The sequence below is a fragment of the Mobula hypostoma genome, chromosome 1 (assembly GCF_963921235.1).
Source record: "Mobula hypostoma chromosome 1, sMobHyp1.1, whole genome shotgun sequence".
Lineage (NCBI taxonomy): Eukaryota > Metazoa > Chordata > Chondrichthyes > Myliobatiformes > Myliobatidae > Mobula > Mobula hypostoma.
In genome coordinates this window covers 165,826,958-165,841,626 of record NC_086097.1, presented here as the reverse complement: position 1 = coordinate 165,841,626, position 14,669 = coordinate 165,826,958, and the positions used below count along the sequence as shown (strand labels likewise).

The 14,669-nt window shown below is 40.6% G+C and overlaps 1 protein-coding gene across 1 annotated transcript in view; it reads right to left on the bottom strand.

Moving 5' to 3' along the window:
* LOC134352072 (vesicle-associated membrane protein-associated protein A-like) overlaps positions 1-11,522 on the bottom strand; it is a 90,655-nt gene extending 79,133 nt beyond the window's left edge. Inside the window, exon 1 of the mRNA XM_063059206.1 lies at positions 11,395-11,522. Within this exon, the coding sequence (XP_062915276.1) occupies positions 11,395-11,452 (58 nt within the window). The 5' untranslated portion in view covers positions 11,453-11,522. The remainder of the gene's footprint in view (positions 1-11,394) is intronic.
* Between the last annotated feature and the right edge of the window lie 3,147 nt (positions 11,523-14,669).

Genomic DNA, 14,669 nt, shown 5'->3' with positions numbered 1-14,669 from the left:
TTCAATAAGACAGAGACAATGTAAACCAGCTTTGTTAAAGAGAAAACATTAGCAGCAACGAAAGTCATGATGACACCTGGAAAATTCAAAGTAAACTTAAGATAAATTCATCATGATTTTGTTGAAGTGATTCAAACAATTTATTAGAATATTTTTGTAGTAAATCAGGTGCTGTAGACACAGGGATGCCAATTTCTCAAAGGTATTTGATGCCTCATCAACAACAGTTGAGAAATAGAAATTAGACGTAACATTGCCTGGTAAACAGAAAACAGTAAAATCAAATGTTTCTTTTTTTGTTTGATAAGATACTAATATCTTTAAATTTTTTACATAAATTTTATATACATAACTTGGATGAAGGCACTGAAGGCATAGTTGCTAAATTGCTAAATAATTGTACAAAGATCAGTTTAAAAAAAGATATGAAGATGACTTATAAAGTGAAATAGATAAGTGATTCAGCAAAAATCTGCCAAACAAACAGTACAATGTAGGAAATGTAAAACTGTAATGTGTAAGTACAGCAAATAATTAGGGAAGTTACTACACCTAGCACTTATTGGTAAGGGAATTGAATGCAAAGGATGTGCTTCAATTTCGGCGACAAGATAACTTCTGGTGTACATTAGTGATGTCCTAATCTAAGGTTGTCAATACATTGAAAGCAATTCAAGCAGGTTTCAAACTAATTCAAACTAATATCTGGAATGGGTAGGTTGCACTTCTGAGGAGAAGTAGGACATGGCAAGTTTATAAACACTAGGACATGGCAAGTTTATAAAAACTAACATTTACAAAAGGGAAAAGAACCCTTGACAGAATTAACGTGAAGAGTATGTTTCTTCTTATGGTAGAATCTCAAATTTGGGAGTCACTATTTAAAAATAAGGGATTCTACTTTAAACGAGATGAGGTGATTTTCGTTATCCTCTCATTATCCTTTAAGGAAGTGAAATGAATTTTTAAAGAAAGAGGTGGGTAGATCCTTGAAAAATGAGTACAGGCCACCGCTGGGGTACAAATGCCCAAATTAAAGATGCTCCCCCTCCCATATACGATCAAACTCCATTATTCCAGTGAATGATAGAACTGTTTCCTCTCTCCCCTCCGTTGCCCCTGCTTTATTTAGTAATTGCTCTTTTCTTTAAAATTTGTTTTGTGTGATTTTTATGTCAATCAACAGAATTCTGTGGAAATACCTAGTGAATATTTAGACTTACAGATAAAAATCAAGTTATGGACATCTGTTAAAACGAAACCTGTTCACTATCCAAAGACAAGCTGTACAAGATTAGTGAGACTAATTCATGGGAATTCCTGGTCCAGGACTGCTCACTCAAAGTGGAGTGGGATGTTACTAAGAATCCCGAATTGTGTTCTGGGAGCATACAAAAGTCAAACCTATGGAAAATGAGCAGTGCATCACAAATTATCCTCAATCCCAAGAAACTAACTAAAAAATGGTACAGTATATTTGGAGGGAGAGGAGAATCTACCCCAGCTACCAATTCATGTTATTTACAGAGGATATGTTGTTCTACAACAAACTAGTGACAGACAAGGCAATCTAGCATTGGACTAATTATGGTGACTACATAGGTCCAATTTCTTTTAACCTGTATGGTATTCTGCATTTGAATTTAATTTTCTTCTCAAAACTAATCAGAGTAATATTACACTTTGATGCCAAAAGCTTCAACTTTTGCTAACACTGGAGGCAGTCATAACTCCATTCAGCATACATTCAAATATCACTTTCAGCCCATTTTGTTTTAATGGGATGCCCTTCTGAAACACTATAAAGCTTCACAAAGATAAAATGAGACCTTTTTTTTAGTTAATTGTTACTCATACCATAGGAAAAATTTGTAGATAACCACTTCATAATTACTCTAAGTAATTTGATTAGTGAAGTCCATAAAGAAAACTACATTATATATCTATGTTAAGATTTTAATATATTTTATGTTGTGTAATTCATATACAATGTTAAAGAACTCAATGACTTGAATTAGGTAATCAAATATTCAGCAACAGTTTCAGATTGTGATACCTTTGGTGAATTTAAAACCATGAAAGAAATCTGTCTATGCATAATTTACTTTCTCTGTGTATAAATATTAAAAATGCTTAACTGAATACAAATCACGTGACCAAATTTTATTAAGTTTACATAATATTCATTTTGCAGATAAAACATTTGATTACTGAGCAATAACCTAAAGTTGAATTAGTGTACTTCCTAGTATAAGTAATAAATCCATCCAGTAGTCAATTTTAATTTTGTACTCATCTAACCATAGAGTCAATTGCCAAGAGCATATTGTACAAAAGTCATGACTCCGTGAGCCCTCATCTCATCTATCCCAACCGTTGAGGCAATCTGTGTAAACCATAGCGATTTAGTTTACTCTATCAGTGATAAGATCATTCATTATCCATGACTCATTTCTCCACCAAATGTTTCCTTAAGCTTATCCCCTTACACATTTCTCAATTCACTCCTACCAAGTTCACTATCTTAGCAACAGGGAAACAATGCACGTGGCAAGTGCTGTACCTTCTCCCCAAGAAAATAAAAAGAGCTCATGATAGATTTCCCTCTATCTCCTACATTCTCTCTCCAGTCTCTTCGCATACAAAGGCATGATCATGCAACCTACACTAATAAGCTCCCAGTGTACCGTCCCCTTTTCACACACGCCAATATCATAATTCCCTTCTTCAGATATCTTTTTCATTTCAAATCCACAGCACTCAGAATATCTGGTTTCAAATTCCCTTTCTGTCACCAAATTTATTTATCAAAGCCATTTTAAATCCTGTACTTGTTTTCCAACTCTCTAGCAGCTTGTCAAATCAAATGTCCAAAGAGATCCTGATTAAGTGACAAATATCACTTTGAATAGTTGTCCTATGCTACTTTCCTCATCTTCGCTGAAGTATATGGTATGAGTGACCATACCATTCCCTAGCACCATTTTCATCAAGAAACATGAAAAAGGAAAAGTAGGTTATTTAGCCACTCAAGCTTGCTCCATTATTCAATTATCAGATTATCCATCTCAATAGCATATTTCAGCATCTTGCCTTTTGCTCCTTTTGAGTGTTTTGTATCTAGAAATCCACCCATCAAGACAGGAGAAATGCATCTCCTGGATCTTGTCTTCTCTGCAGCTACTGAGCAATTTACAGCTTTTAAACCTCATAGTCTTCTTTGGTAAAACTAGGAATCAGTGTGATCAACCTTCACTGCAGTCATGTGGCAATCATATCCTTTGATTAGGAGACTAAAACTGCACATAGCTCTCTGTGTGTTATCACCAAGATCTTGCATAATTGCCACAAGACATCCTGGAGGTACAGCATCAGAAACCCAGGTTCAATTCCCACCGCTGTTCATAAGGAACTTGTATGTTCTCCCCGTGACTGCATGGGTTTCCTCCAGGTGCTCTGGTTTCCTGCACAGACCAAAGATATACCGGTTGGTAGGTTAATTGGTCATTATAAATTGTCCTGTGATCAAGCTAGAGTTAAATCGAGGGTTGCTAGGTGGCACAGTTCGAAGAGCCGATTCCACGGCTGTATCTCAAAAAAATTAAATTTAAAATGGAATTAGATTATTATTGTCACATATACTGAGACACAGTGAAAAGCTTATTTTGTATATTGATCATGCAGATCAAATCAGTACACAGTGCATTGAGGTAGGATGAGGTAAACAATTCCATAATGCAGAATAAAGTGTAACAGCTACAGAGAAAGTACAGTGTAGGTAGATGATAAGGTGTAAGATCAAAATAAGGTAGACTGAAGTTAAGAGTCCATCTAGTCATATTACAGTCACCTCAATCAATACGCTACCATTCACAGCAGGGTGGAAACTTTCCTTGAGCCCATACTTTCAGGCTTTTGTATCTTCTGTCCAATGTATGAGGAGACAAGAGATAATGTCCAAGGTGGATGGGGTCTATATTGGCTGCTTTACTGAAGCAGTGAGAAGTATACACAGGAGTCCATGAGGGGGGATTCTGGTTTCTGTGATACTTTGAGCTATGCCCACAACTCTCTGCAGTTTCTTGCAACCCTATGCACAGCAGTTGCTATTCCAAGCTTCCAAATAGGGTGTTTTCTTATAGTGTATTGATAAAAATTGGGATGGGTTGATGGGCCAAATTCCTATTAACTTCCTGGTGAGCTTTTTGGCCATGGCTTCCAAGTGGTTGGATCAGAACAGGCTTGGTGATGTTCACTCCTAGGAACCTGAAGTTCTCAACCTCAACATCATTGATGCAGAAAAAGCATGTGCACCACCCTCATCCCCCCAATGTTCTTGATGTCAAAGGCATGCTCTTTTGTTTTGCTGATATTGAGGGAAGTTTTTTTTGTCATTACACCATGTTACTAAGCTCTCATCTCCTTCCTATACACCAGGTCTGGAGTTTTTGAGATATAGCTTACTACGCTATCACCTACAAACCTGTACGTGGAGTTAAAATAGAAACTTGCTATGCTGTAATGAGTGTATAGGCAGTAGAGTAGGGGGCTGAGGACACAAACTTGTGGAACCCCAGTGTTTACAATAATCATGGCAGAACTATTGCTGCCCATCCTTACTGATTTCAATCTACTCATCAGGTAATAGAGAATCCAATTGCAGAGGAAGGCATTGGTGATGAGTTTGTTTAAAATTATAGTATTGAAGTTGGAGCTATAGTCAATAAACGATAGCCTGATTTTTGTCTCTTTACTGTCCAGGTGCTTCAGGGAGGAGTGTAAGGCTAGGAAGACAGCGTCCATTGTAGACTTGCTTCATCAGTAGGTGAATTGTACTGGGACAGGTTTGCCTGAAAGGCTGAATATATGCCATGTCATGATGATAGACATTTGAGCCCTGGCAGCAGTCATTTAGGCTGGTTATCGTTTTATTTATGTACTGGGATGATAGTGGTCTTCTTAAAGCAGGTGACAACCACGGAGAGGTTAAAAATGTCTGCAATTACATCCACCAGATGATCTGCATAATATCCAAGGACACAAACAGGAACACCATCTAGGCCTGATGCTTTGTGTGGGTTGACTCTTTAGAAGACTGAACTTGCATCTGCAGCAGTGACTATGGGTTCAGTGCACCGAAGGTTATCCAGGTGGGAGGTTATACATCAACTCCCTTCTGTTAAAAATTTGCATAGAATGTGTTAAGTTAATCAGGAAGGGATGTGCTGTTATCAGTAATGCTGCCCAACTTTGTTTCGTAGTCCACTATAGCACATAAATCCTGTCACAATTAACGGCTGGTCTAGCCTCAATTTTGGACTGATACAATCTCTTGGCATCTTTGATACCTCCTTGCTCCTTTGATCAAACTGCTCAGAATCATTCCTAACATTAGAGACACAGGAGACAGCAGATGTTGATGCAGGGCTTCAACCTGCAATGTTGAGAATACACACACACACACACACGCTGTTCAAACTGCATAGTTCAGTGGTCCCCAACCACCGGGCCGCAAAGCATGTGCTGTCGGGCCTCAAGGAAGCAATATGATCTGGCGATATGAGTCAGCTGCACCTTTCCTCATTCCCTGTCACGCCCACTGTTGAACTTGAACACACGCGAGGTCATCAGTGACCCAAATCGCGCAAAGAAATAGGTCCGTGACCCATTTGTGAATGTCCCCGGTGAATCATCCATGTCAGTGCAGGGAAAAAGATCAACTCCTTGACCTTGCAAATGTTGGTGGGCTGAAAAGTATGTTTGACATAACATCTCTGCCGGCATTCTGGATCAAAGTCAAGGCTGAATATCCTGAGATAGCCATGAAAGCACTGAAAACATTGCTTCCATTTCCAACATCATTAGATTAGATTATGAGGACATGCAGTCCTCTTTTATTGTCATTTAGTAATGCATGCATTAAGAAATGATACAATATCGCTGCAAAGCGGAGTTTTCTGCAATGAATGCAACGAAAACTAAATTGCGGAATAGACTAGACATAAGGAAACCCCTTCGAGTATTGCTGTCTCCCATCACCCCTCGATGGGACCGTCTTGTTGCAGGAAAACAAGCCCAGGGCTCCCACTGATTCAGCGATATTGGTGTGTTGCAATGATTTTATATGTCCATACGAGGAAAATATGTGCTGTGTGTTTAATATCCAAACATTACTTAAAATGTTATGATGCTATTGACTTATAAGTGAGTAGTCCCCAACCTCCAGGCCATGGACCGATACACTGCCGCGAAGAATGCAGCAGTGGCCGGAACACAGCCAGCATATCTTTAAGAAAAAAAGCCGAAATAAACAAGCTAATTAATTAGGTGCTGCCCGGCACGTAAATGTCGGCCCAGATCAGAGGCCACTGCTGCGTTCCGGCCATCGCTGCATGCTTCGCAGCAATGTATCGGTTTGTGGCCCGGAGGTTGGGTACCACTGTTATAATTGACTTATCACTATATTCATGCGAGGAAAATATGCGCTGTGTGTTTAATATTAAATTTGTTTGATAAACCCTTTTAGAAACGAAATTGAGTGTATTAGCCACTTATAAGTGACTTATAGTTGACTTATCACCTATATTCCGGTCGTGACTAACACCCCTCCACGCCCCCCCCCCACCCCCACACCTCCGGTCGGCCGGTCTGCAAGAATATTGTCAAAATTAAACCGGTCCACGGTGCAAAGAAGGTTGGGGACCCCTGGCTTAGTTCCTCCAGCAAATTACCTTTGGCACTGATCTTGATCCCTCTTCTTGGTCAGCCTACATATGTACAATATATCAGATTTTATCATCAAAATAATGAGGATGTCAATCTCACTAACTCATGCACCCCAAGAATAAATGCAAAGCTTAAATGCAAATATAAACCAGTTGCTGTTAAGAGTTGCACCACTCCATCACCTTGCAAACCTCCCTCACACTGACATGTCTTAAACATCCTGAAGCTGAAGCATTTCCATTACAAATGTACTGCAGAAACTAATATTGATATTTCAACCAACAGTACAATTTTAAAAATATACAAATTGATCATTATTGTTAAACACAATCCCATACAGAAATTTTTACAGGTGGATTTTCATTCTTTCAACTAACAACTGGATATTGAAGTTTTGAAAACTTAAGTTTCTACACTTTGAATCCAAACTTAAGTACCCGATTTAACACTGAACTTATCTATAGACTACTAAAGCACTCATGCTCTGTCTGTTTGTGACCTCCAATTAGCTCAAACGGTGCATTACAGCGGCACTTTTTTTGGCTAAATCGAATTAAAATGCGTTAACTTACAGAATGCAGGCAAAGTTCAGGGTTATATATTTGTATAAAATTGCTCATTCGCCAAAAATCAGCAGGCTGGCTTTCACCCGAGACCCAATCAGCCATCATGGAAATCGGGATGCGACAGCCTGACGCATGCGCACGGCCAGCCTCAGCAGCGACACCGACCGGAGCAAAAGGGCAGGGCAGCTCTACTTCGAGGGGTCACATTCTGCTAATCACCATCAGCATGTGCAGGATTGGGACAGATCTAACTGTCACCCATCAATAAGAGATAATTACTTCTTATTGTAATGACATACTTCAAGACACCCATCAAACCCTTTGCTGCAGTCAAAGGACAGCGGTGACTATATCACATTCATTTAGGAGAGAGCCAACCACATCATGAAGAATAATCAGCATCCTTTGGTGTTACTGCTTCATATCTTCTACCCAGCATTAGGGTTAAAAAAAAAACGGTCAGCCTAATTATGCCACATGGAAAGGGAAGGGGGACATTATGGTCAAGAGATGACGCCAAACGTCATCAGGAAGCGGCAAGGAGAGGGAGAGAACAAGAATCGGATGATTCCAGGGCCGCACGACTCCAGGACAAAAACAGATGAGAGAAGAAGAGACAGAAGAGGAGAGGCATGCACGTCTCCAGGATCAGAGACAAACAACAAACAACAGAAGAGATGAAGAGATGGGGGATGAGAGGACTGCACACCTCCAGAATGACAACCAGAGGCACAAGGGTGGCAGATAAACCAGAAATGACGCCATCAAAAATGTCCTTCGTTAAACGAGGAGCTATATTTGCTTTGCTACATATCGTCCTTCTTTAATAAACTGAGGTTTTCTACTTCAGTTTCCAAAGCAAAGCGATACCAATAGCATTCAGGAAAATTTAATGTTCAATCTGGTCACATCAGACTGCACTACCCCTCTCTCAAAGGGTGCCCCAATGGGTCACACCGTTGTCTAGTCCACTAATATACATTTATCAGTCCAGCTATTATTATTTTCAAGGCTTCAATTTATAAGATACAAAATGTGAGTAATTCAATTAGGCATACAAAATAAATGAAATATTTGAGACTGCCAGCAAAATAATCATGTTCAAAGGTGACAAAATTACTAGAAACTAGCATTTAGGAATGCAAGTAACAAGTAAGCCTTTACTACCACAATGCACCATTGTAACGAAATGATCTCTATGGATTGCATGCAAAGGTTTTCACTGTACATGTGATAATAAACCACTTTATCACATGGATTTAAATACATGGGTAAAAGTACATCCTGAAAGTATGCACAGCCTTGGAGACATCAACTGAGAGTACTGTCTAGAGTTTCTGCCTCATTAAAAAGACTATGCTTACTATGAATTCATTGTATTGATTCTAGAGATAGCAAGTCTGAAGGCTGAGTAGACTCGGCTTGTATTCTCTAAAATTTAGAAGAAGGAAAGGCAACCTCATTGAAACATACAAAATTCTTACAGGATGAAGGCAGAGAACTTTCCCTGGCTGGAGTATAGAACAAGGAGTCACAGTCTCAGATGATAGGATAAGCCATTTAAAACTGTGATGAAGCACGGTTTCTTCAAAGGGTGAATGTTGGAAACTTCTACTCCAGAGGAATAAGGGGATGCAGTAATTGTGCTTATTTTAAACTTAGAATGAAAGATTTTTGGATAGCAAGAGAACTACACTGCACTTACTTCAAAATCCTAGAACTCCTTACCTAATGGTTTTGCAAGGATTCGTTTCAGTGGTTGACAAAGACAGCTCAACACTCTCTCCAAATTGCAAATACAATTTATAGGATGGCCCTAAGTGATGAGTAAAATCTTAAGAGTGAGTTAAGATACACCTTGGATTAGTACAAATATACACAGGTCTGTAAAGTCAATTCCAAAGTTAAGAAAAGGGCATGGTTAACAGTTTCAGGAGTTAAGCTGAAGCACAGGTGAAACAGCAGTGAGATGTGGGAAAAATGTTTCCAGTGACATGACAGTCAAATATTGAGGCCATTCCCATTATTTCCTGGATGAATTGCAATATTTTTTAAAGATGAGGGAACCAAATCATCTTTCCTATATCCTATATTATTCATATTCCTTACAAATGACATCATCTAGAAACATAAGCTACATGAATGAACTATTCATAACTTTGACATCACATTCAATTCAATATCCTTTCAATCACAAGGATCATCTTTTGACATTTCTCTCACATTACTTACAATTACTGCTATGCCAAAACCTTCAAGCACCATTAGATTGCTATGTTCCATTCAGCCTCTTACCAACCTCCTGTCTTCTACTTCTTGGTATTAACTACTTCTTAACATCTATTCCCTAAATGTGAGACCTGCAGAGAGGCAGAAGGTAAGACTCCTGCATCAGGAGTTCCACCACTGATGGAAACTGGGATGAAAGTTTTTATTTGTTTAAAATCACTCTCCAGAGAAAAGATTAAATGCAAGATGAAAGGCCACCTTTATGAGAAGTTGAGTGCTACAATTATCAAATTGTTTGAAAAAAATGTGGTGATTTAAATCCATCATGTACCAAGTCTGAGAATAAATTTAAGTCATAAACTGAAAACAGGGCAATTTCATCATAAAGTAAATCCAAAAACAATAAACCTTAAATAGCAAGTGAAGCATAAATTTGTTTGTATCTTTAATACTGTTATTTTTCTTATGTAAAATTTATGATGAAACACAGCCTCCTTCAGCGTGTCTGCTTGCAAGTAAGCAGCACAATTTTAAAAATCAAACCTCAAACCTTATCTGAAAATCGGTGATAAATTTGCAACAGTACAAAATGTGCGTATTGGATCAGTTCTTTGGAACGAAGCCTAGCGATATTGAGAAGAAACATAATCCACCTGGTGTCAAAGGGCATAGATCGCAGCTCAGTCGCGCTTCCAACAGCCTCGTTGGCACTTTGGGCGGAGCTAGGCATTACCATAGTATAGAGTCAATGAGACCACCACAGCAATATCTTATTAAGGCAGCCAAACAGAATGTGCAGTACTGAATTTCTCCTCATCAACTAGCCATAGCCCAATTTTGGCATCCAGTCATGAAAATAAATTTTTGACAGACTATTTTTACCCTGACCCCACCAGAAACCTCCCACAGCCTGTAACACAAACTGAGTCTTACTTCAGCAAAGAATCTTACTCTATCAAATCAAACATACTTAAGTCATCTAATCGATTGTCTCAACAAATCCTATATATTTAGAATCGAAAAATAATGAACAGTAATCGAAACACTGAAACCTGCGCCCAACTTCGATGGCGTTTGAAGTAGGACCCCCAAATTATATTAAAAATATTAAGTGGGAGAAGAGACACCATGTGCCAAAATGTATTAATTCTTAACCATGCAGCATTTCAGCAGATTTTGTTGGAATTCCTTGAAATTTTCAAGTACGCAGGGCACGTTGCCATTTCAAGGTGGAAATAAGCCCCTCCCCCTTCCACCACAGTGTTAAATAGAGATAGGGAGACCTGTTTGGAAATTAAATTTGGATGTGTGCGCCTGTAGAACGAGATTTTAGTGGCAACGATGAAGGGGGACCCCGCCTCTGCCTAGAGCCTGCAGCCCCGCTTTCCGCATCAAACCCACCCCCACCCCCCATCGCTGCTTAAAGTTCATGTGAGCTGGGACAGGACACCAACCCCTCAGATATTTAAAAAATCAACGTCTCACTCCACGCCGGGCGTGGTGTCCAGCGGCCCCTTTTCTACGAGAGGCCGAGGCACTGTGCGCGGCCTGAGCCGGGCTATAGGTGCGCCTGGCCCAAAATGGCGGCTGCCGGCGGCCCTGAGTCAGAGCTGGCGGGGCCCACGCTCTGCGGGACCGGGCCGGGAACCAGGACAACGCCGCCCCTCCCTTACTCCGCCACTCCTGACAGCCAGGCATGCCGCCCGCCCCTCCACCTACAATGGAGCTTGGTGTGGGAAAGAACAGGGAGTAGAGCGGGGTAGAAAAAGGGCGAAGAGACAACTCAGCGCTGCCCGCTGAATAAAATACATTTCACACAATTATTAATAATTGAAAATTAAATAAATAAAAGTTCAGCCGGGCAGGCTGTCACCTTTGAATTTGAGCTCGATAGGCGGATCTAGTATCAACACTTGCTCCAGTTTAGCCATGGTCGGCTCACAGGGACACCGAGTTGCTGCCTGATGGCGCCCGATGCTTATTTTATCCGATTTTTTTTTCCCACCCTCTTCCCCCTCCCCCCTCCCCACCCCCCGGCGCCGCTCCGTCTCACTCTCCTGCTCTGCAGGACGTCGACGTGCGCGCACTCACGTCCGACCAGATCCCCGGAGCGCGCTGGCCTGCTCCGCGCCTGCCGGTCGCTGGAGCGAGCACGCTCCCGGTGACCAGCCTTCAGGCGGCGGAAGGAGCGCCTCTTTCGAACTCTTCGCAGCAAAGGGAATCGCTCTTGAACCACTGGAACGTGGAACTCTCCAGCAGAGGGTTCTGATTAGAGGTCGGCGAGGATCTGAAAAATTAACTTTGTTTCAGCAATAAAATCGGTCAGACAGACCGAATCTGTGAAAAGAACGACAGAACTAACGGGGTCCAGCAAAATCAATGTGAGAAATGGGACTGTCAACGTTTCAGGTCGAAATCCTGCATCATACCTTGGCAACATCTGTTTCTTGATCAAACATTTTCAAAACAATTTACCCTGATTTACTGACGCGATGGAATGATCTGTATATATAGCATACAAAACAGTTTTTTTAACTGTACCTCAGTACCTGTGACAATAATAAACCAATTTACCAATGTAACCTGTCAGAATACTCACCACAGTACCTCTGTACTATAGCTCAGCATTTAATACCATCATTCCCACAATCCTGATTGAGAAGTTGCAGAACCTGGGCCTCTGTACCTCCGTCTGCAATTTGATCCTCAACTTCCTAACCAGAAGACCACAATCGGTGAGGATTGATGATCACATATCCTCCTCGCTGATGATCAACACTGGCGTACCTCAGGGGTGTGTGCTTAACCCACTGCTCTACTCTCTGTATACATATGACTGTGTGACTGGGCATAGTTCAAATACCATCTATAAATTTGTCAATGATACAACCATCGTTGGTAGAATCTCAGGTGTTGACGAGAGGGCGTACAGGAGTGAGATATCCCAACTAGTGGAGAGGTGCCACAGCAACCACTGAACGTCAGTAAGACAAAAGAGCTGATTGTGGACTTCAGGAACGGTAAGATGAAGGAAAACTAGGGTTCCCAACTTTCTCACTCCCAAATTAGGGAAAAAAGTAGCAGTCAAATACGGCACACTTGTGTTTACCCTGAGAAAGACTACCATGACCATGAAGCCTTGTGCGGGCACCTGTGTGTACATGCATGTACGTGCAGATTTTTTTCTACAAATCGGTTTTGGCTTAATCTTCCCAATTCTGTTAAGTGAAACTACACTGTACATACATTATTTCTACTTTATATCATCATCATCATCATCATCATCAGGTGCCATGCCCAGTTTGAGCTTTGACTGCCAAGGCCCACACACTCCTGTTTCGGGCCAAGTGGATCAATTCATTGGTATTCATTTCCAATTCTCTGGCTGCTGTCTCCAGCATCATTTGTCTTTATCTTCCTCTTGCTTTCTTCCCTTCAATCTTTCCCATAATAACCGTACATTCTAACTCCTCTTTCCTAATCACATGTCCAATGAAGTTACGTTGCCTTTTCATGATCTCATACATTATTTCTCTTTTTGCGTTTGCTATGTTCATGACATCCTCGTTAGATATTCGTTTCATCCATGATATTCTTTGCATCCTCCTCAAAAACCACATCTTTGCTGCTACAATTCATTTCCTCATGTTACTAGATATTGTCCAACATTCTGAGCCATATAACATAACTGGATAAACGTAACATTTCAGTACTCTGAGGCGGGTTGTCATGCCTAGTTTAGTATTGGTCAGTATACTCTTCACTCTCGTAAAGGTGTCTTTTGCCATCCCTATTCTTCTTATGATGTCCAAGTCGCACCTGCCATCTAATGTCACCCAGCTTCCTAAGTAGCAAAAGTTCTTTACATGTTTTATGCCTTCTCCATTTATTCTCAGCCTGCAGATAGGACTCTCCTTCTTTTTGGATATCACCACACATTCTGTCTTTTTGCAATTGATAGATAGACTCATTTTTGCACTTTCTTCAACAATTATATCAATTAAGTTTTGTAGTTCTTCTTCCGTACTTGCAATTAACACAGTGTCATTTGCATATCTGAAATTATTGATGTTTTCACCGCCAACTTTGATTGAAAGGAGGGGAGGAGAAGATGGCGGCACGACACAGCGCACGCGGCCGCTCCGAAATGATATTGTATTTCTAAGTAGGATGCCATGCACAATCCTGATTTGATGGAGACAGCGGTAAGAAGCATGGAAGAACATCTGGAGAAACTTCTGAAATGCCCGCTTCGCTGCCACTGCTGTGCAATTGAGAATCTCCGGAGGGGAAGGCCCCAAATCCTCGGCTTTGCCTATTGCATGGTGCTGGGGCCGGGGTCAAAGCACTCGGCAGAGATGATGCTCAGTGCTCGGTGTCAGAGGGCTGGTCGGAGGCTCGAAGTTTTCGGACTGACTCAAGAGTCGGCTGTGGTCGGGTGCTGCATCGGCAAGTTTGTGGCGCTGGAAGCTCATGGCAGGGAGAGTTTTTCTTCCTTCATCTGCGTGAGATGATGGGAGTTTCGAGAGACTTTGAGACTTTTTTTTACCATGCCCATGGTCTGTTCTTATCAAATTACAGTATTGCTTTACACTGTTGTAACTATCTGTTATAATTATGTGGTCTTTGTCAGTTTTTCAGTCTTGTTTGTCTTGTGTTTCTGTGATATCATTCTGGAGGAATATTGTATCATTTCTTAATGCATGCATCACTAAATGACAATAAAAGAGGACTGTGTGTCCTCATAATCTGATCTAAAATAAAAGCTTTGATTCTGAAGATGTCACTTATTTTTTGTAACATTGTTTCACTGTACACATTAAATAAATCAGGGGAGAAAACACACCCTTGTCTAACACCTCTCTTGATTTTTGTAAACTGACTCACTTCTCCATCTATTCTTACAGCAGCAGTTTGTTCCCAGTACAGATTTCTGATTAGGCGAAGGTCTTTCGAATCTAGATCTAGAGTTTTCTGTAGTATTTCAAATAACTTATTGTGCTTCACTTTATCAAATGCTTTTGTGTAGTCGATAAAACAAACAAACAAATCTTTTTGCACTTGAATAGCTCGTTCTGATAGTATCCTTAACATCAATATTGTGTTTCTTGTACCTTTGTCTTTCACAAAACCACATTGTTCTTTGCC